We start from the raw sequence: 22,808 nt of genomic DNA, 5'->3' as shown, positions 1-22,808 counted from the left end.
CCTGGTTGTTCCCATCCGCTGATCTGAGTGAGTCTCGTGCTGGTTTCTGTTCCACCACGTGTTCTGAATTAGGAAGCCACCCTCGGCACCGCTCTGCAGCTGCCCGCCCCCTCCCCGGCTCATCAGCTCTCCTCCCCCGCCTTCCAAGCCGCTCCCTCTACCCCAGGAGTGAGCCCCCCATCACGTGTTTTGGCATCTTTCTAAACCGCTCCGGAAAGCGCTGTGGGCAAACAGAGCCGAACCAAAGCTCCCGTAACAAGGCAACTCCCCGAAGAAGGAGTTGGTGTTCCGCAGACATTGTTCGCTTAATTAATGGACTCTCTGTCATAATTCATTATCAAACAGCAATTAAACAGAGATAAAGTAAGCACCGAGCAGGGCGATTTCGCGTCTTAACAACATGTGTCTGTCAACAAGATGGAAACGGCCCCTCACCCTGCGAGGAGCCCACTGGCTCGCCGATGTCCGTTGTCACACGCGCGGCCAGCCTTGCCCCGCGTCGGTCCCTCAGTTGGGTGACACACGTGCCTTTCTCTTTTCCGAACCGAAGTCAGAGACGGAGCTGCCGCCTTTGGGATCACGTTGAACCCACTGAGGATGGGGTCTTGTCCAAGGAGAACGGAGGCTCCCCCACCCCGCAGGGCGAGGGGCAGGTGGGTCCCCGAGCCAGAGCGGCCGTGGCGGCCCTGCAGGGCTATCGGCCGTGAGATCGGCCTCCTCTGCCCGCCCCTTCCTGCCGCCCCTTCCCGCCCACCTGGTCAGCCTGTCCACCTCGCCGAGCCGCTGAATTCTGAGAATTCTGAGCGCCCTCTCCAGCTCTCCAGCTCTCCAGCCCCTGCCACTGAGCTGCCACCCAGGTCCCCATGGTGCAGCCGGCCACGGCCTGTGAGCCCCTGAGCACCCTGGGCCAGGGCCCTGGCTGGGCTGGCGAGAAACCCAGTTCTGGCCTTAGGAGCACGTTTCGTTTCGTCCCATCGGGTGGGGTAGCGACCCACACGCAGCAGGGTTCATGCGGAGACAGAGGCCCGGAGCCATGACGCCTTTCAAACGAAGGTCCTGTGAAAACGTCCTTGCGGGGAGCATGTCTCCCCTGCGTTCGCTAGCCCACAGCAAGGCCTGCTGGGAGGACTGGCAGCCAGCACGGACACGGGCAGGAGGTGAGCGTGAAGGCTGGAGGTCGTGGGGACCGCGGCGAACCGCGTGTTGGAGGGACAGTAACACAGCTGGCTGGGACAAGTGGGGTCTGAGTGTTGAGAGCCCTGGGTGCTAGGATGTGGGGCCAGGGCTTACCACCCAGCATCTCAAGTGTGGTCCCCAGAACCGTGAGCCCCCCAGCCATGCATGAGAAATGCTCATCGGTCCCTGAGTCCAGCCCCAGACCTACCGAAGACAGAGCCCGGGACTCTGGATGCTGTCGTCCATGCATCCAGAGTGTTTCCGTCTCTCAGTACCGTCAGTGGAGCACCTGTTAGGGGCAAGGCTTTGTGTTAGACTCACAGGTGGTCAGAGGTCCCCCCAGATGTCTGCCCCAGACTGCCAACTGTCCCAGCCTAATTCTTTTTTTTTTTTTTTTTTAAGATTTTACTTACTTGCGAGAGAGAGCATAAGCAGAGGGGAGAGGGAGAGACAGGCTCCCCATCGAGCAGGGCCCCGAGACAGGGCTCCATCCCAGGACCCTGGGATCATGACCTGAGCCGAAGGCAGATGCTTCATGACTGAGCCACCCAGGTGCCTCCAACCTAATTCTTTTTTTAATTTACCATACTATTTCAGTTTTTACATAATTGGGATTTTTTTTTTCATTTTTCAGGTAAATTCGTTCTTGTTAATATTGAGTTTTGTAAGTTTTAGCAGACATAGGCCGTCAAGTTAACCCAGTCGGGATCTCGAGAGGCCCTGCTGTCCTCCAAACCCCCCTCTAAGCCCTTCACAGGCGGTCCCTCCATCTGCCTCCAAATTTGAGGCCCAGCGTAACTGGGAGCGTTCATGGCCGTGTACCCAGCGGATGTGGGTTCCTCCCCGCGCTGAGGACCACGGATTCGCAACAGCCCGTGCCTTGCCAGCACGAGGTCGAGCAGGTGGTCCTGCGGCATTCAGGGAGCGCCGTGTGCAACAGCTCCTAGCTGCGATGGGACGCTCTAGGAGGTGGGTGTCCTGGAGGGGGTGTCAGGCTTTGTCCCAAGGGCGACCTCTGTGAGTCTCTGGGCTCTGGGGAGATATCAAGGTCTCCCTTCTGTCAGTACATCTCATTCCTCCTCTCCCTTCTCTTCGGAGAAGCTCCCGTCCCTTAGCCTCAGTTAATTCATCATGAGAATGACAGATTTGAATTCTTTTATCCTCTAATTAAATTTAATCTGATCTTGGACTTACTCTTTGATGGCTTCATCTTTTAAGCAATACATCATCCCAACCCCTTGTCACGATGATGCATTGTGCCAGTAAGAGGCCAGAGCCCCAGCGGAGTGACGGGGCTCCCGCAGCTATTAGCATGGGGAAGGCCCTTGGTGGGAGGTGATGACATCTGGCAGCCTCTTGGCTTCCAGACAAAGTCACAGAAGTATTCGGGCTCGGGGCTGGAGCCGTTGAGAGCCTCTAGAGTTAACGCCCCAGGAAAGATGGCTTTCCAGAGACCGGCCCCTGCCCTGGGGAAGAAGCAGACCTGGGAATCCCTTTCCATTCCTGGAGTGCATGAGGTCAGAGCTGGGGAGCTGGAGACCTCGCGGGAGAACAGGGTTGGGGGAGCGAGGGCAGGTACCTTTACATTAGGGAAACCTACAGAGACCAAAGAGAAGGCACAAGAAGCAGGAGAGGACACACTGGTGTGGTTTGCCACGCCTGAAGTGGGGCACCACGGAGGCTCTTCCCGCTCACACCCAGCGCCCAGCACCTGTGCGGTGTTCAGAAACCTTCTGGGTTTATTATTTCCAGATTGTTACCCCTGCCGTCCAGGCCCCGCCTCCGCCCAGCCTCAGTGCCCGATTTCTGAAGTGGGATTCAGAATAACACACGCACATTTGCTCTTGCTTAAGGCGGGCCCCAGTTTAAGGAGGAATGACCTCTCCCGGCAGAACGGGGTGAGGGACTGTTCTCTCCAGAAAATCAGAATCGTAGTCATAAATTGTTCCCCAGTAGAGGTGCTCAGCTAAAAGTTTCATGTCTTCTTAGAAGTTCAGTGGATTGTTTACTCCAGACACAAAAAGCGAGCCAGGCAGACTTTATGTTAATGTTGGGTTGGGAATTAGGAACTCAGAGGGAACAGTGGGGCAGTGGCCGTATTATCAGCCGAACCTCTCTACCTTGCCCAGAGCTGTCGCAGTCAAAAAAAGTCACTGTCAGCTAATCTTTTCCTTTTCTACTAAAGATATAACAGCATTGCAGTGAGTTTGGGGAAAAATTTTTTAAATCATTCCATAATCCTACCACCCTAGAACAACTAGTATCATTTCTGAGGCTTGCTTCCAGACTTTATATTTTTTCAAAGAAGTATTTTGATTTCTTAGGTTGTTTTCAAATCACTGAATTAATAACATCACCGCTTCTGAAGGACAAGAAGGGGACAGTGGAAACCTGCTGGGGAAAAGACATTTAGTGCCTCGGCACTACCAGTGCATCTGAGCAAGAGAAGAGCCCCTAGGTTAGCCTCATGCCCTGACCATTGGGGTCAGAGTTTCCGCGTTCGTTTGGCACGGTGGCGTCTGTAGGGAGGTCATTTGCAAAGACGTTGCCTGTTGGACATGGAGAGAATCCGCGAACATGGCCAATCAGAATTAAGGGCTGGTCCTACAGTGTTTGGGGCCATTGGAGTTCAGGCCATTGGTCTAGGCCTCAGAAGGCTGGGTTCCCATCTGAGATGGCCAGAGGAAGGCCAAATGTCAGTAGCAGAATGTTCTAGACTGTTCTCACCATCCCGTCTATCTGATGCAGAAGGAAGTGGGGCACCACGGGTGCCGGGTTTTCGACCCACATGGGGACAACCAAGGGTGCCATGGATTCACTGGCATTCGTTCTAGAAAAGTGTGAAGGCCTTCCTCCGATTGCTGTGTGACGCGGCGGTTTCCACAGCAGCCCCTCTCCTGGGAGCGCTGCACTGCATGACCTAGATTCCTCCTGAAGCGACTGGGGCCGCGTGTAGGCGATGGGGTCTGCTTTCACGGGACTCCGTCAGTCATCTTGACTGCCTGATCCTGCTCCCAAAAGATGAAACCTAGGTTCATGTCTACATTGCCTGCAGGGCCTGAATCTGGGGCCCCTTTATGGGGCCAGAGATGAAAGGTGAATCCCGAGAAGCTTTGCAGGAAGCTTCTGTACATAAGGACGTGGGTTCTCGTCGGCTTGGGCTGCATAGCCCACACATACATAGTTGGTTTGGCCAGGAATAGGACAGGACGAACAGCTGGGCGGCCTGGAGCTAACCGGAGCCGTGCATGGCTAAGTGAAGGTGTCTGGTCCCTGCATCTTAGTGAGACTGGAAATCAGGAAAGGACACTTCACATGCATCCCGGACCAGAGATCATTCTTCACACGCATCCCGGACCAGAGTTCATTCTTCTAAGATGATGCCAAGAGGTACCCTTCTGTGTGTGGCTGACTCGTAAGGGAAACACGCTTACTAGCTATGACCTTGAGCAACACACGGTAGTGTCCCGTACTTCAGCTCCCTTCTCTGTCGTGTAAACACAATGAGAGTGTGCACCTCGTAGAGATAGTGTGTCAGTCAAACAAGCTCATCCGTACAAAGCCCGGGGACGAAGTCCGTGGTGCCTATCACATAGAAATGACGTCCGCGGTGCTGACTGTGGGACCTTGGGAAAGCTTCAGTTAGGTTCTATTTCCCAAAGATTCTACTACGTGAGGCTATTTAAAAAAAAAAAAAAAAAAAAGCAATAATGAGTAGCAGTGAAAACTTGAAAATTTTAGCCACTTAGCACCGCAATCCTCAAGGAACTTGCCAAGGGGAAGACTGATGCCGTAGGCTCCTTCCAGCTCTGTGGTGCTGGAACACAGGAGCTTTCCATCATTCAGCTCGTCCTCCAGCTTGGTTCAGTTCTGTAAGGAAATGTCGCCCGGGAGGCAAGTTACTTGGAAAGACAGATGGAACGTGGAAGCCCCACCATCCAGGAATTCATAGTTAATTAAGACATGATTGTATAAAATAGCATGGTGACTGGTTGAGTCCAACCATGGATTTTTTATTTTTATTTTTTTACTTATCAAGTAAATTTCTGTAAACATCATCTTAATGACGAATATTATGCAATTTGTGATGCATTTTCCCCCTAATTTATCTAATCTTCAGACCAGCCCAACAAAACAAATACAGATACGGTTTTCCTGCTGGGGAAACCACCGTATTTCAGAATATGTAATGTGCCGAGGTCTTGCGCTGTTCTTTCATTCTTATGTTTCTTTTTGAATTGCCTCCTTTACCAAAATATCTGAATCTGAGACCTCTTCTCCTGGAATCCCACAGTATCTTGTAGACAAAATTTCGTTGTTTCTTGCATAGTTTCTGCAAGGCCTTCTATCATTCCCATTTTTAAAATGGGGAAACTGAGTCTCCAGGACTAAAGAGGCAGGAACGCCGAGCATGAGGTGGAGAGTGACCAAAGATGAGGCCGGACCAGTGGGCAGGAGGCGGAGCATGTGCGGCCCTGTCGGACTCTAGGAGACTGGGCTTCAGGCCAGCCCCCACAGGAAGCCACCAAAATATTGAAAGCCTTTTAGAATAGGAGGTTGGGGTACAGTCTGACTTACATTTAGGAAGCAAGCACTTGGGACTGCGGTGTGAGGGACCAACGGGAGGGGTCTGAAGCTAGAGGCATGAACTTCAGTTCTGACATGGGTGGGATTGTCTTGTCTAAAGTCAGTCTCCTGAGCGTGAGTAGTGACCATGGGGATAGCGAGAAGGAGACAAAATTAAAATGTGATTAGGGATGAAATTAGACCCGTACTTGACACTATACAGAGGCTTAAATTCCAAATGAATTAAGAATGTAAATGTAAAATATGGAACTGTACAAACGCTAGGAAAATAATGGTGAATCCCTCTCTAACTGTGATCTAGGGGAGGGCTTTTAACTAAAACCCCAAATCCAGAGACTATAATACATCGATGCATTTCACTACAGTAAAACTTTTTTAAACTTGCATGGTGATATAACACCATAAACGCAGTCAAAGACACCTGATAACCAAGGAGAAAGTATCTGTAGCGTATGCACAAGGGATGATGTTCCCGTCGCACAGAAGACGCTTCAAATCGAGGAACAAAGGACTAAAAGTCTGTTAGAAAAATAGGGAAAGACACAAGCAAACAAGTTGCCTCCCACCAAAAAACGTGTGTGTGTGTGTGTGTGTGTGCGCATATATATATTTAGAACATCGTTTTGTTCTAAATATATTTTAAAATGTTTAAATCCATTCGTAATTGGAGAAATTCAAAGCAAAATAATACTGAGAAGCCATTTTCCCCACCTATCATATTTGCAAAAATTAGGAAAACTGACAACCTACTCTGTTATCAAGGTTCTGAAATAACCAGTCTTCCAGATTGCTGGTAGAAATGCAAATCGGTACCATTTTTTGGAGGGGAGTTTGGCAATACTTAACAAAGCTGCCGTCCGTTTGCTTCCTGACCCAGCCATCCACTTCCAGAAGCCGACTCTGATTCCAACAGTATGAGAATATGCGCGTTCTTTGTGATTGCACAACGGTAGAAACCGTGGAGTGCGTGTCGTTGGGACAGTGGTTGAAAGAGCGGTGCGGTAGCTGCCGCGCGCGGGAGCACCGGCCATCTCTGCTGACCCGCGCACAGTGAGCCTCACATACGGTTGGGCGAGAAAGGCGAAGTGCAAAAGAAGATGCATAGTGTGTTAACCTTTATTTAAGGCAGGTGACCACTTAAAAATAAATACCTGTACCTGCGCATCTGCACAGAGAGCCACGAAGGGTAAATCAGAGACTGACAAGCTGGGCCACCTGCCGGAAGTGCGTGGGGACGGGACGGAGGAGCGTGGAAGTGGGGGCAGGTGAAAGGGGGGAGGGGTCGTCTCTCAGGGAGCCTTCAGGTCAGGTTCTGACTCAGAGCCACGGTGATGTTGCAGACGTCTAGAAAGAAAATAAATTCAACTAGAATGTGGGGAAGGACCCACAGTGGGGTGCACGCAGTAAAGGGAAATGACAAACTGGACAAATACAGCCTCCCTGATGGTGGGGAAGAGGAGCGCCAACCTGAGTGACTCTGGCACAGTTTGGACAACGTTGACTGGATTCCACAAAAAAGAACCACCGCCAGTAATGCATTCTAACAAGTTAGCTTGTCTTCCCCACCAGTCTGGGTTACGTGCTGAGGACATGCCAGGACTGAACAAGCAGGTGTAGGACGGCGGGTGGGAACCCCAGCCCCCGCTGTGGGAGACGGAGGCTGGGACTAAGCGTGGCGGCGTGGCCAGGATGAGCGGATGCGGATTGCAATGTGGGGGTCGGGATGAGTTTATGTTCCATGCATATATGCAAATATAAGTACATATGTAAATGTGTGCATAAACAGAGGGTGGAAATAAATTTGTAGCAAGGTAGAAAGAAAACCAAATGCGTGCATGGGCGGGTGTGCATACACGGACTTCCTAGCTCTGGAACAGCCCAGGAGCAATAAAACCCAGTAGCGCGGGACACCTCCGGCCCCCAGCTTTGCGATGATCCCAGCAAGGGAGCAGGAGGTAAACAGAGGTTAAGCCTGGAAGACCTTGTGGTGTCAGAACAAAAGGAAGTTCTTTAAAAAGAGACTGTGTCTTCTCAATAGAACACAGGAGCCACCCTGAAGGACACCCAGTGTCCAAAGCTAGAACTGCCCGAGCAACAAAATAGTGAGAATTTGGGTTGTCACTCACGTAATTTTTTTTTAAATCCATGAGTCTGTACCGATATAAACAAGTAAATGGAGAGCGGGGGCCCACTCTTCCTGCAGTAGAAGTCCACTCAGTCGACGTAGAAGGCATGTGGGTCATGAAAATCACGCCCAGGCGGTCGGCCCGTAATACTTGCTGACGTCCAGAGCTCGCACCGGATGCTAAAATCAGTGATCAAAAGTAAGATGTTTTCGTAGTTTCCAGGCATCTCCCTCGATCAAGGGAAAAACTGTGACATCATGGTTGAGAGGCCCCAAGGCCACTGCCTTAACCAAGTGTTCAAGGTTGTCGTCACCAGTAATGAGCCATCACGCACTCCTGATCTGGTGCCCCAGGAGGGGCCCAGCGTCACCTCTGTGGTTTTTACTAGACCTTTACTCTTAATCATGAGAAAACGTCAGACAAACTCAAACTGAGGGATGTTCTACAAGACAATTGCCCCGTACTCTTCAAAAGGGTCGAGGTCATTAGAAACAAGGGAAGACTGAGGGCCTGTCCCAGATCGGAGGAGATCACGGAGACGTGACCACAGAAGGCAGTGTGGGATCCTGGGAGAGAACGTGTGCTGGAGAAGCTCCGAGATTCCTGTGAGGTCTCCGGGTTAGTTAATAGGTTTGGACCAATGTTAACTCCCTGGATTACGTAATTATGGTACAATTATGTAATAGATTAACTCTAGGATAAGCTGAATTCCAGGCCTACGGGAACTCACTGTTTTATATTTGCAACTCTTTGTAAGTCTGAAATGGCTCTGACATTACTAATTTTTTTTAATGTTTTTAGAAGGCTGGTTGGCGGGAGTTGTTGGTGGAGAGGTCAAGCGAAGGTACGAGGGCGGTGGAGTGATGCTCCAGTCCCTGCCTAAACCCGCAGACGGCGCCGCCGCCGCTGAGATTGGACGTGACGTTTGGGGGGAGGATGCCTTGAGTTCTGTCTGGGGCACTGTGGGTTCAGGCTGAGGGACGGGCCTTGGGAGGCCCCGCAGTGATGTCCTCCAGGCAGCCGAACTTTCCAACCAGGTGCTGAGGACAGAGCGGCAGAGGCAGATGGGGCTTCGGGGTATGTGCCAAGGGAGAGAACAGTGACCCCAGGACAGACCCTAGTGTGGCTCCGCCCTTCATGCTGCCCAGGGGTCCCGCGGGCTAGAGCACGCTGCGCGCTCGATACGGTTCCAGACGTGGTGAGAGGATTCTCTGTGGAGGTGGAGAGGAGCGGATGGGAGCGGATGCCGGGGGAGAAGGGAGGTGAGGCGGTGCCGACGTGGTGGGGAGAACTCTCTGGAAGGCGAGACCAGGTGGAAAGGCAGAGGAGGGTGAGCTGGAGGCACCCTCGGAGCAGAGTGAGGGAGTGAGAGGGGTTACTTGTATTTCTAAGATGTTAGAGGAAAATGTGAAGAAGGCTGAGGGTCCGCGCTCCGAAAGCAGACTTTCTGCCGTCTCCCGTCAGGCATGGCTGCGGCAACACTGAATTTCCTCGGGTCAGATTATGGTAAACAGAAGCAGAAATGTAGACTTTGTTTTTTCAGAGAGAAATCTGTGCATTCGCCCCAAACAGAAATCAACTGACCTGCCAGCCTGGGCTTCCCCTCCGGAGAACCACAATTTCTAGCTCCCCTGCCAGGGCTGGCAATGCTGAGGGCCCTAAATTCTAGCGAACGGTGTTCTTCAGGGAATCTCGGGGAAGGGCTCTCTTCGACGGGGGGCGCTGTAGCCCATGGGGGGCCACTGATGAGCATTTGATGTAGAATGAAACGTGCACAAAGGGGGTCCTGGCTGCTGGCAGGGAAAGCACTAGATGCTTTGACTGGACCCGTGTGGTGGCTGTGGGGTGAGTCCACACTGGACACAGCCTGGCCCGAGCTTCAGGATACGCCTGTGGGCTCAGGTGGGGGGTGGGGATGGGCAGCATGACAGCGACCAGTCTGGCTGGAGAGGTGCACAACACGAGGGAGACGCCACTGCGCCAGGAGTTTGGGCTTCTAGAATCGAGAGAAGAAACTTTAGTCTCTCCAGCGGGAAGGTAAAAAGAGGAAGTGCCCTGACTTTTGTAGGGCCGTTATCCCTGGATATATTACATTACCTGAAGGACCAGACCCAGAACAAGGCTTGGAGTGGATCTAATGACCTTCGGGTATGCTAGAAACCCAGACTGACTCTCAGAGGTTGGTGTCATTTCGGAAGACCTTCCCGTCCACGCTCACGCGTGAACATCAACACCGGGCTCACCTCTGACTCCCTGCCAAGGTGCTAAGTTCCCGAGCGGTTGAGGTTCATCGAGGCTGGCTTCCAGCCGATGGTGGGCCTGGGGTTCGTCTGGGAACATGCCAGGAGCAGAGAACAGGCAGAGCTCGTCAGCCTCCGCTGCAGAAGCGTGAAGGAAGGACCGTGCGTCCAAGATGGGGGGCCAAGAGAGCTCAGGACCCTGGGGGCATCAGCGGGACACAGGAGCGGCTTTAGAGATGTGAAGCGGAGTCCCAGGAGCCCCATCGAAGGTCCGGTTCCCCCAGGCATCTGGCCCGCTCCAGGCAAGGGCACGGAAGAGCCGGACCAAACCAGAGAAGTGAAGTGGAGGGTGGGGGAGGAAAGAGCGGGAGCACCGCAGGGGCCAGAGCCAGGCTCCCCTGCATCAGCAGTCCAGCTCAAGGTCGCCGGCAGACCCGGCCCAAAAGAACCCCGTGGGGCAGGCAGCCACCGGTAGGGACTCAGCTGCCCAGCAGTGTTGCTGGAGCACTTGAGGCAACCCTTGGACCAAGGGCTCTGGCACAGAACAGGGAGCCCAGAGTGGCTGGGAACAGGGAAGGAGACGGGGCCGGGAAACGCTGGCCACACGAGGCCCCGTGGGAGCCCCACTGGGAAGAAAAGAAGTCTGGTGAATTAGAAACCCCGGCCGAGTTCTCAACTTGAGCATGAGGTCAGGGAAAAGAAGAGAAACAAATACACAGGCCTTCCTATGTGCGTGTCCCCTTCTCACTTACCGGATTCCATAACTACCCTGGGAAGTAAATCGTAAAATTATCCCCAGTTTGAAGAATGAAGCCTCGGAGCCCCATGGGGCTGAAGCAACTGGCCCAGGGTTATAAAACTATTAAGTGGCAGAGCTTGGATTTCTTAAACAGGCTCCAGAGTGCAAGTCTTTAACCGTGCGATAGACGGCCCCTTTGATGACACAGCACTGAGCCAGGAACAGTGTTTCAATGGGCAAAAATGAGAAGGTGAGACAGACTTCATTCAGATCTTGCTAGAAAGGGAGCCAAGCGTTTGCGGCGTTTTCACGCTGCGCCCGACACAGTCCTGCCTTCCTGTTTCACATGTGGAGACAAGAAGGAAATTAATCTCTTCGTGGAAAAATGGGATCTTTGCTTCTCTGACCAGTTAGCAGTCAGGGTTAGCTTTGGAGGCAGGCTTGGGAATTTGCCTGGGAACTGGAGCGGGCTCTCCCGCTCAGCACCCCCTCTCCCACGGGACTCTTCTGGCCCTCATCCTGGTGTCGCTCCCACCCCTAGGGCCACTCTCCAAGAGCTCCCAGCTCTCTCCACAGAGTTCTGGGGTCCAGACCCTGCCACCCGCCCCCACCTCCACTGGCAATGCCCTGAATCCATCCACTTTTCGACAGTCTGTGCAGGTAAATCAACCCAAGGTTTTGTGGTGTAAATATGTTTCCCCACTAATTTTCAGTAGCACTGCATTTTCTGGAAATACAGTATTTTTATCCAGCATGAGGAGTCATAATGGGGGAAGAGAGGAGACTGAGGAGGAAGGCCCTGGGAACTGGCTCGTCCCCTAGGAACTGACTCTCTGCAAAAAACGTCTCTGATTCCATAGCCTGCCTTCTAAGCTTCCAGATATATTTTAAAATCAAATTTACTGAAGTACAAGGTCAGTACAGCAAACAGCATCTGCTCAAGGGTACAATATGATGAATTTTGACAGGGTACATACTTGCAGATCTCCCTCCCCAATCAAAACATGCATTTCCATTTCCCCCAAAGATTTCTCCTGCCCCAGGCAGCCCCTTTCTCCACTTCCAGCTCCGTCACAGCCACCATGTGTCCACTTGGAGATGCAGTTGGAGACATTTCCTGTATCGCTTGGGATCAGGCATGCTCTGAGAAAGTCTGTTTGTTTTGAAGAATATACATATGCATGTGTAATCACCAGAAATCACTCCTTCAGCCAAGCAGCAAACAAAGAAATTCACCCCAAAGCAGGTTCCAATCAATGGAACCTCATCTCTCCGTGTCCTGAGTAAAAGCAGGGTAAAATGCATTTTTTCATTTAGCAGTGGTTTTCTACACTGACTAAGCCTGATTCCGAAGAGTTGAGAAGGACCCTTAATCTGAAAGCAATTGCAAGCCATGTTTTTATTGACAATTCGATGGGTTTTGCTGTGTCCCAGAGTCATTCCACAATCATTTGGCTGTGTTTTGTTTATTTGGCTATAACCTGCATAGTTTAGTTTTCCCTCAAGGCTGTTAAATGTGGGTTAATAGTTGTGTGTGCCTCTTAGATCATCTCAAATAGAAAATTCTTCTTTTCTGCTAAATGAGAATTAATCGTATTTGAGCTCAGAGCTTTTTTTTCCCCCCTAATGCATTAGGGTTGTGGATAATGACATTCATTTCTCCTCTTGGGCCCAGCAGCCAAACCTAGAATAATCCCATTCCATTCAGAAGGCATTTATAGAGTATTTGCTTTTTGCAAGATTCTTTCTCACTCCCTACGCTGTATAAGAATATCCTGAAACAGCAGCAGTGACAACAACAACAAAACCTTCCACAAGGAGAGTCACAGAATACATAAGTGTGTACATTGAAAGAGACCACCTCTGGAAGGGGGGTCTTTGTGTAACCGCGGGAGACAGGGTAAGAGTCGGTGGAGATATATTCCACACAGTCTTCCTGCTGGCTGTTTTTGAGAAACCTCAAGCCATCTGTCAGAAACCAAGAGTGTAAGCTGGAGACCTAGAGCCGAAGATCATGACCCCCCCCAAAAAAAAAAAGTTTATTCTTAAAACAAGAGCAGTTGAAGGTTGAAGCCGGGAATGATGTGATTTGAACCTGCAGGATTAGGAAGGCGAGATGAAAAGTAGGAAGGCCTAGAGGTGAGGACAAGTTACAAATCTCCTGCAGCAGCTCACCTGGAAGATTGGGAGGAAATATGTGTGAGAGGCATAGGGAAGCAGGAACCAGAAGACTTTCAACTTTATGGGTGGGGGAGAGGGAAGGGGGAAGGTGACCAAGTTTGTAAACCTTGAGCCTCGGAAGAGATCAGGAGTACGGGTGTATAACGAGGAACTGGTATTCCATTGGCCACAACTGGAAAAGTGAGGGTCGACAAGTTTCAAGCAGTTTTCAGCCCAGAGGAGGGAGCTTCTGACAGTAGAGCAGATTAGATACTTTGAAGGGTCGTCTGCCTGCGGCATAACTAGATTCTAGGTCAACTACAACTAATACCGCTTTAAACACATGCTAGATGCACAAGAAGAAACTGTATCTGTTAGCTTCTGCTGCATAACAAATCACCCCCAAGGCATTTTCAGATAAACAGAATATGGGAGGGTTTAGCACGACAGGTAACCACCAAGGGAACTTCTAAAGAATGTACTTCAAGAAGAAGGAAAATAACCCCAGAAGACTATCTTGGGGAAAGAATGAATTATAAACAAAGAAATTTATAAATGTGTAAGTAAATCCAAAGAAATGTTTCTTACATAATAAGAATAACATCTAATTTGGGGCAGCGAAATATAACCAAAGGCTGAACGGTAAAAAGGAGGTGACTGGATTTAGTGTCCTAATGTCCTTGAATTTTATTGGTGGAGGCAGACATTAGGATACTGAATAATCTGCTAAGTTGTTAATTGTTGAATTTTGAAAGTAGCCAGTAAAATAATAGCAATGAAGTAGAATTCCCAAATCTGTAGAGGAGAACTATGAAACATTCCAGAAAACAAAAACAATAAAAAAAATGAAACTGAACCAATCCAAACTAAGGCCAATAAAGGAGAAAAAGGAAACGGAGAAGACTGGGCACATCGACAGTGCCAAGAAGGAAAATAGAAATAAGTCCGTTTAGATCATTAAGTGCAATAAAAACAAATCGATCAAACATTGTGGCTAAGAAAACATAGATTGTCACTCTAAGTTTTTTACAATCCAGTGGAAGCGAAGCCTGAATGGAATCTGCTACTGGGTTGGGAATGTGGCGGGTCAGAGGAAGCGGCAAGTAAAGGGTGAAGCCAAAGTGCCTGGCCCGAGCGGCTGAAGGATGACGCTGTGAGGACCAAGATGGAGCCGAAGTTGGATGAGTGTGGAGGGGAGGACTGGGTACCCAGGGCAGCAGGAATTCAGTTTTGATCTGTGACTCTGAAATGGTTACTAGACCTCCAAGTGGTATATCCAGTGGTGAGTTGGATATACAAATCCGGAATTGAGGAGAGGTTTGGTTTGGAGATAGAAACTTGGCACAGTTAGCCAAGTCAGCATAGAGATGTTACCGGAAGCCCCCAGAATGGCAGGCTTTCCAGGAGAGAGGGTACAGAGAGAAGAGATGGTTTCACCAGCACCCTGCAAAGCATCTGGCCCCAAATCGGTGGCCCATATAGAGACTAAGAAGAAAGTATTGAGGTGGACAGAATGAATGGGTCCTGTTGGCCTTGCAGAGAGCAGTGTCGGTGAAAGTGGTGGTAGAAAGCACGAAGGAAGGAGACCGTGGAAAACCAAAGACAAAACGAGGAGATCATGAGAGCTGTGGCTGGAGATTTCTGGGCACAGAGATCTGGTTATGTTTGTAGCTTGGAAGAAATGAAGAAGAAGGGAGAAATGATGACTTACGGTACCTATGGAGTGAGGAGAACACAATGTTGAAAGAAGTGAAAAATGAACGGAGACAGGTTTTGAGGGGTAGGGAAGGTAACTTGTCAGCAACGTGGGAGGCAAGATTCCCCAGGGCAGTGAGGGTCCGGGACACCAAGCTAGGGATTAGGATGAAGGGTGCATTTTAAAAATCTAGACCCTGCTGTGGGCGGGAAGGGCGTTGGTTGGCAGAGTCATAGGAGACAAGTGAAAAGATGAGAGACTTGGGGTGAGGTCCAGGCACCGTCGGAATATTGGTCTGCAGTGGGTACGGGCCACTGGCACCTGGCCCTGACCCTGGGGAAGCAGGAACCAAGGGAACTTGCAGCCCCTCCTGGTCTGAGTGACTATGCGGTACCAGGAGGCAGCTCATGGTTTACAGAAATGTCTTAAAGATACTATCTTTAAGTATCTTGCACTACCAGTGGATGTTCTGAAAAAGAAACTAAGAGAACAATACCATTTACAGTAGAATCCAAAAAAGAGAAAATACTTGAGAATAAACCTGAGGAAAAATACACTGAAAGCTACAAAACATTGTTGAAACAAATGAAAGACCTAAGTAAAAAAATACATCCAATGTTCCTTGATCAGAAGACTTACTGCTGTTGTGGAAGTCCTGCCTGAGTTGATCTGCAGATGCAGTGCAGTACCTATCAAAGTTCCAACTGCCTTTTTTTGCAGAAATGGAAAAGATAATCCTAAAATTCATATGAAAATGCAGGGACAGAGTAGCCAGAATGACACTGAAAAAGAACAGAGTTAGAAGACTCACGTTTCCAGTTCTTAGACCTACTACAAAGCTGTACTAATCAAGACAATGTAGTGCTCTCAGAGGGGTAGGTACATGGGTCAGTGGAATAGAATTCAGATTCCAGAAATAAATCCCACATTTATAGTCAATTAGTTTTTTTATTAGCAATTTTTAACAAGGATGAGAAGACAATTTGATAGGGAAACAGTCTTTTCAACAAACAGTCTTGGGACAACAAATAACCACATGAAAAAGAAAGAACTTGTATGTACACTTTACATCACATATGAAAATTAACTCAAAGTGGATCAAAGATCCAAATGGAAGAGCTCAAACTCTAAAATTCTTAGAAGACATAGGTGTAAATCTTTATGACCTTGGATTTGGCAGTGGTTTCTTAGATAATGACATCAAAAGCATAAGTAAAGAAAAAATCAATAAGTTGAACTTCATCAAAATTAAAAACTTTTGTACTTCAAAGCATACTCTCAAGAAAGTGAAAGAACAACCCTCAGAATGGGGGAAAATATCTCCACTCAAAATAGACCAGAAAAAGGTCTCGCGTGCAGAATATGTAAAGAACTCTTATGACTCAGCAGTAAAAAGACAATTTACCCAATTGAAGAATGGGCAAAAGACCTGACTGGGCATCTCTCCAAAGATCCACACGTGGCCGACAAGCCCATAAAGAGATGCTCAACATCAGTAGTTATTAAGGAAACGCAAATCAAAACCACAATGAGTTACCACTTAACAGCCAGTCAATGGCTAGCATGTTCCTAAAAAGAAAGACAGAGGAGAAAGCCACAGGAACAAGAGTTTACGGGGCTGTAGCCGAGCTGGGACGCTGGCCCGTGCCGGGGGCAGCTGCAGACGGTGCAGCTGCTTGGAGAGCTTGGCGACTCCTCCGGAAGTTAGACACACATTCACCATGTGACCCAGCAACCAGCAGTTCCACTTCTCGACACAGCGCTAAGAGAGCTGAAAGCACAGGTTCCTCGGAAACCTACGCATGAATGATCATGGCGGCATGATTCGTAATAGCCCCAAAGTGGAAAAAACCCAAATAGCCATCACTTAGTGGATTCCCAAAACGGTCTAGCGGAGGTGAGGCACTCCCACACCCCCTGAGAGTGAGACGCCGAAGCATAGGGATCATTGACACCGAGGGCTTGAGGGACAGTGCAGGGGTGGGGGAAGGAAGACTTAGAGAAGACACCGAGGGATGGAGAGAACTGCACGGAGTCTGGGAAGGCTGAAGCTCGAACCTTCTAGAAGGCCAGTAAGGAGTCAGCTGGAGCCAAGCCGTAGGCAGGAAGGCCTGCTGCACATGCAGAGGCCAGGGAGCAGAGGCCTGTAAGGAAGGGATACTGGGGATGGGGAGCTGGGGAGGGGGACCAGACAGCGGTCGGGAGACACCGCGGAGACTCGCGATCCAGGACCGGCACAAGATCTGAGCTCGCACCACCCTCCTGCCTCGTGGGGGAGAGGCAGTGGACATCGGTTGCTGTAACCTGAGCCCCCCTTCCTTTCAGACCACAGCGCCCTTCCCCTGACCTTGCCCCCTTGGCCAGGCCAGCGGGACCCGTGCATGTGTTTTTGGCTTGAGAAAGCGCCTTCCCCCAGAACGGAAGGCCTGCAGGGCCTCCCCACCCTCCTCGGAAAGTTGGAGGGCTGGGGTCTCATCCTTCACCCAGAGACCTCAGAAAGGAGGGCCCCTAACTCCCAGTGGCATTTAGCGTCGCTCTTTAAACATCTGGGTCACAGAGATGCTCAGTTAATTAATGTTCTTAGCGCTGTTCATTTGCCTGCTGGATAATAGATTGATTCATAATTTCAATAAGCAGCTGTGTCTGTCTTTCCCCTGAACATAAAGGCAGCTCGCTGTCATTCACCACTTTGCATTCGGTGAATCTGAGCATATTCAGAGAGACATTGCCTGGGGAGGGGTGAGGAGGGCTGCAGACTTTCGTATCGTGTCGCCTCTGACAGTCCCTCTGATTTGGAACTAATTTGGGTTTAAAGCGCATGTTAACCGCATCTCTCTCAAGGGCACTTAAACTCCCTGTCCCTTGTTTCAGCGGGGAGAGGTGGGCCCCCCTTCGGGGATCAAAGCAGAGGATTTCTGAGTGGTTTTCATCAGCAGTGAGAACCTCCGCAGAAAACTTGGGCCCTGGAGAAGAGGCCCTGCCGGACCAGAGCTTCCTTCTGGCTCCGTTCCTGCCCAGAAATGCCCAGGCTCTCGGGAGAAGCCCGGGATTGTGTAGGAAGAGTCCCGTCGGCTGGTCAGCTGCCGGGCCAGCGTCCCTCGGGTCCCAAGGAGGGAGGCCAGGACCCAGCCAGGGGACCAGATGTCCTCAAACCTGAGTTTCTTCATCTTTAAAACGGGAGAGTAATGGAAGCGTATCTCAGAGAGTTGCTGCAAAAATTACATTCTTTATTCTCTTTATGATGCTTAGAAATAATGCAGAGTGTGTCTTTAATACATGCAAGCTGGTGGGGTGCCTGGGGGCTCAGTGGGTTAAGGCTGTGCCTTCGGCTCAGGTCATGATCTCAGGGTCCTGGGATCGAGCCCAGGGTCCAGGTCCAGGATCGAGCGTTGGGCTCTCTGCTTAGCACGGAGCCTGCTTCCCCCTCTCTCTCTGCCTGCCTCTCTGCGTACTTGTGATCTCTCTTTCTCTGGCAAATAAATAAATAAATCTTTTTAAAAAATACATGCAAGCTGGTAATTTTATTTTTTAATTTATTCCGCACCAGCTGTATATCAATAATCTTCCTACCCTGCTACCTCGCAGCATGTAAGAGCGAAATGAGAGATGTATCTTCTTTCTCCTTGCCTTCACCAGCCTGCACCGGAGTTCTCAGTGGGAACACAGCCCCGTGCTCGTGTTCTCAGAAACTGGTTCCCAGGCAGGTCGCACAGAGAACTCTTCAAAACATGCTTGTGGAGCTTAAATAAACAGACGTCGTCACGTCTTTTAAATGATGTCGCTCCCCACATTTATAACGTGCTCATCCGCAAACATGTTTTGAGCACTTGGTCTGTGATTTTCTCTGAGCGAGGAATGAAATTAATTAGACACAGTCCCTGCCCCTAAAAGAGTGTGGAAGACGGATGAATGTACTTGCTCCAAGGCTGGAATATAGAATTTTAGACAACACAGACCGGCAGGAGGGAGGCCACTAGAGTAGCTTGGGTCCTGCTGTGGGAAGGCTTGGGAGGCAGCACCATCTCCGTATCAGTTAGCTCTTGCTGCGTGACAACTAGCCCCCCTAAACCTACTGGCATAAAGCAATGTGCATTCACTGTGCATCGTCCAGATGTGCTGGATGGGTCTGTGACCGGACTGGGCTCGGCTGATTCCAGGAGCTGATTTCCCTACAGCTCCTGGCAGCCGGCCGGTCCGCTGAGGGCTGCCCAGTCTCGGACAACCTCGTCCACTTATCTGACGGTTGGCTCTTGGCTGGGCCATCCAGAGCCGACTGCCACGGGGCCAGCAGGACTCCCAGAGCAAGAGGTAGAAGCACGCCAGGCTAAAGGCGAGTCCATCCTCGCTTCTGCTGTGTTGCGTGGGTCTAAGTAAGTCACCAGCACTCACGGGATGGGGAAACCGGCTTCACCTCTTGAAGGACATGGCTTCGAAAGTCGTACTGCCCGGGGTGTATGGAAGGAAGAGGGAAGGCTTTTTTTTTAAAGAAAGGTTTTATTTATTTATTTGAGTGGGGTGGGGGTAGCAAGCAGAAGTGGGGGAGGGGCAGAGGGAGAAGGAGAGAGAGAGTTTCAAGCAGATGCCGTCTAAGTGCGGAGCCTGCCGTGGGGCTCGAGCCTGCGACCCTGACACCATGGCCTGAGCCAAGACCAAGAGTCGGACGCTTGACCGACTGGGCCAGCCCCGTGCCCCGGGTGTGGCTGTTTTTGCGATCTCCCACAATCCCCCAGCATCCGTCGGGGCGCGTGGAGCAGAATCAAGCACCCGCGTTGTGTGGCGCACGTGGGACCCTTCCGCTTTCTTGTCATTCTAAATGATGTTGTGTTCCCAGTTCGGGTTTTCACCTGGGGATAGATTTCTGAAAGTGGATTTTTTGGGTCAAGAGAGAAAAAAAATCTAAAGCACACAAAGTATCTATTTTGAAATCCCCTTTTCGAAAGCAAATTAACCCCACTGCCACCCATTTTATGCCAACCTTGACAAAACGAGAATTTTGTTTCCCAATGTGGTATCACCTTGCCGTTTTGGTGTATTTATTTTAACGCTTGTTAGGTGCGATGCCTTTTAATATGTCTGTTTCCTTTTCAGCGACCCGCTTCTTTGGGAGTTTACAGCAGGGCAGGATTGATCAATTAATCCCAATTTACAAACAGGTGGAAATGCAGACTCAGGTTAAGGGACTTACTCGGGGTGGCTCCCGCGGGGAGCAGACCTGAGCTTTAGAAATCCGAAGTCCTGCTCTTTTATTTACTCCTGCTCCCTCATGTTGAAACACTGACGGAGAACATGCTTAGAAAGAAACCCGCCTGGGCCCGGGGATGCGGCTCCCAGACTTAGTGAGCCAGGAGGCCCCCTGAGCAGGGCTCCTCTGTGACCCGGGGCCGTAGCAGCCAGGACCGCGGCCGTGGCGGGTGAGCCCTGCAGACCCGAGTCACCGCCCCCTGCCCTCTCCTCTCTCCCCAGCTCGCCCGCTACACCAAGGAGGGCTTCCTGCACTTGGGCGCCCTGGGGACCACCACGCTCCTCCCTGACACCCGCTGCCTGGTGGACAACTCCAAGAGTCGGCTGCCCCAGCTCCTCGACTGTGACAAAGTCAAGAGCAGCCTGTACAAGCGCTGGAACTTTGTCCAGGTGAGCGCCCCAGGGAAAGGCGGCCCCCCAGAGCACCCAGGGGCCGCTGCGGGCCCCAGGGAAGCGACTTCCCCAAGGTCTCCAGCCCAGGGCCAGCCTCATGAACCCAAGGCACGTCTAGGGGAGTCCGTGGAGGAGGGGGATAGCGTGTGGGACACCCTGCGGCAGCACCAGGCAGGCTGGGAGCCGACCGATCTCGGGGAGGGGAGAGTGCGAGTGCGGCGAGTTTTCTGAAATCCTCTGAGTAGTCAGGAGGATGGGGAAAGTCAGAGCTCAGGTCTCCCCGGAAATCCCACTCTCAGACACCAGCCCCCGTGGGGGCTTGACACCGGGTTCAGCCACTCAGTCTTGGTGAAGCTGACACCTTTTCTGACTCTGGGGTTTCTGGAGGAGGCTCCAGTGGTCCGTTTCCCTGTGCAAAGAGTTTTGGTGGAACGGCTCCCTGGGAGAGGCCCTGCGCCGGGCACTGCAGTGTTAAACCTCTCTCTCTGTCTTTCTCTCCGTCCACGTCTCTCTCTCTGTCTCTCTGTCTCTCTCTCTGTCTCTCTTATTCTCTGTCTCTCCATCTCCGTCTGTCTCTGTCTCTCCTTGTCTCTGTCTCTCTCTGTCTTTCTGTCTGTCTCTCTCTCTGTCTCTCCATCTCCGTCTGTCTCTGTCTCTCCTTGTCTCACCCAGAATGGCGCCATCATGAACAAGGGCACAGGGCGTTGTCTCGAGGTGGAGAACCGGGGCGTGGCTGGCATTGACCTCATCCTCCGCAGCTGCACGGGACAGAGGTGGACAATTAAAAACACGATCAAGTAGCGGGGAGTGGCAGGGGCCCCCAGAGCCCGGCCCCCAGGACGGGGTCTGCCCGTCTTCTGGACCGGCCGTGCGGGTGGACAGACAGCAGGAAGCCGGCAGGTGCTCAGCGGGCCTCCCGGGGCTTCTCCAGGGCAGCACGGGGGCCCCAGAGGGAGACGTGGTGTCCCCCCTTCGGCACTCAGCTGCCGGGAGGCCCGCGCTCCCTGGAAGAGCCCCAACCCCTCCTCTGGGAAGCCGGGAGCCGCGTCTTCTGCTGCCCAGGCATGGCCCGCGTACCGTGGCACGAAACCCCCACGTCCTCCGCGATCTCTTCCAGCCGCCCTCCGGCCTGGGACGGGCAGGGCCCCTCCTCCTCCTCATCCCTCTCTCGCAGCAGCTTCTGAACACTGACCCAGCCCTCAGCAGAGCGGGGCCCGTGCTCAGCCGCCTCCTGTCTTCTCTCCTCGGAGGGGACCCCGGGGCCCCAGCACTCCGTGTCCCTCAACCTCGCTTCTGCCCAGATGCCCACTTTGAGGCAGCCTCTACCCCAACCTTTCCCCCAGGCGGACGGCCCTGGCCTTTCCTGGACCCGCCCGAAGAAGGCCTGGGAGGAATGAATGGTCCCACGGTCACCCAGTGGGGCCCTAAGCTCCCGTGTCCCTGGGCCAGCGGCTCTGCTAGGTCTGCAGGGAGCCAGCAACACCGAGAGGCTGAGCACAGAGGGAGGTCGTGGCTGGGAGGGGGTCTCCAGGGCTGGCACCGGGCCAGGGGCAGCTCTGCCCTCCCGGGGACCAGGGAGCCCTGACCCGCCTGGAGCTTAAGGACTGAAGCCAACACAGCGAGGGGCGAGGGGCAGGGGGCGGGCTCGGGACCCCGGGGTGCTCCGTGTCCATCGCGTGTCACCCCGCGCTCTGCTGGCTGGGGGCCGAGAAGGCAGCCGACTCCTCTCCGAAGAGTAATCATTTCTGCGATTGCCCTCCGGTTGGGGTGCCCTTACACATCGGAGGTAATGTACGGATGCGTGTGCACGCCTGCGAGCACGTGTGCCGGTGTGACGCGTGATGGCAGGGGCTGTGCACGAGTGTGTCTGGGCGTGAGCCTGCAGTGTGTGCAGAGCGGGCGTCCGTGCCTGGCCGTGGGCGTTTCGCTTCGGGGCTCTCCTGGATCGGGACGAGGCTGCTGGAAGCCGGGTTGGGGCGGGGGTCAGCCACGCCTCTCTGGCCTGGAGGACACCCCCAGCCTTGCCCCATGTGGAGCCCCAGATGGAAGGCTGTCCCTTTTGCCAGTTCCCCCTCTGTCCCTCATCCTGTCCCCAGAGGCCAAGCCCAGCCCAGAACCAAATCCTGTAGTCGCCCAGTTGGGGTTCACTGTGTCTCCTTTGGTGGCATCTTCTTGGTGATTGCGCCCTGCCCGTTCCTCCCTTGTGAAATAAACACATGTGAGCACTTCCCAGAGCAGCCTTGTTTGCTTCTTGGTCCTTCCAGAACCCGGGGCTCAGGGGGAGGTCCTGGAACATGGCGGAGGGCTCCTTTGGTTTGAGGGTTTGGTCTTACTGTAAGCAGCAGTCCTCGGAGCAGAGGCAGACACAAAGCCGACCTCCACTTGGACTCAATGTTTCCCCAAAGTGGGATGGAATTTAGCATTTGGCATTCACTTACTGATGCCCTGGG

At 52.0% G+C, this 22,808-nt stretch overlaps 1 protein-coding gene across 1 annotated transcript in view; it reads left to right on the top strand.

Annotated features, from left to right (window-relative positions):
- Positions 1-22,592, top strand: part of GALNT17 (polypeptide N-acetylgalactosaminyltransferase 17) — a 419,652-nt gene extending 397,060 nt beyond the window's left edge. The window contains exons 10-11 of the mRNA XM_004761697.3: positions 20,188-20,355; positions 21,031-22,592. Coding sequence (XP_004761754.1) covers positions 20,188-20,355; positions 21,031-21,159 — 297 coding nt within the window. The 3' untranslated portion in view covers positions 21,160-22,592. The remainder of the gene's footprint in view (positions 1-20,187; positions 20,356-21,030) is intronic.
- Positions 22,593-22,808: the final 216 nt, after the last annotated feature.

The sequence above is a fragment of the Mustela putorius genome, unplaced genomic scaffold (assembly GCF_011764305.1).
Source record: "Mustela putorius furo isolate JIRA1106 unplaced genomic scaffold, ASM1176430v1.1 tig00000139_pilon_pilon_pilon, whole genome shotgun sequence".
NCBI classification, from domain to species: Eukaryota; Metazoa; Chordata; class Mammalia; order Carnivora; family Mustelidae; genus Mustela; species Mustela putorius.
Note: the sequence above shows the minus strand (reverse complement) of the source record. Positions and strands in the feature narration are given on the sequence as shown.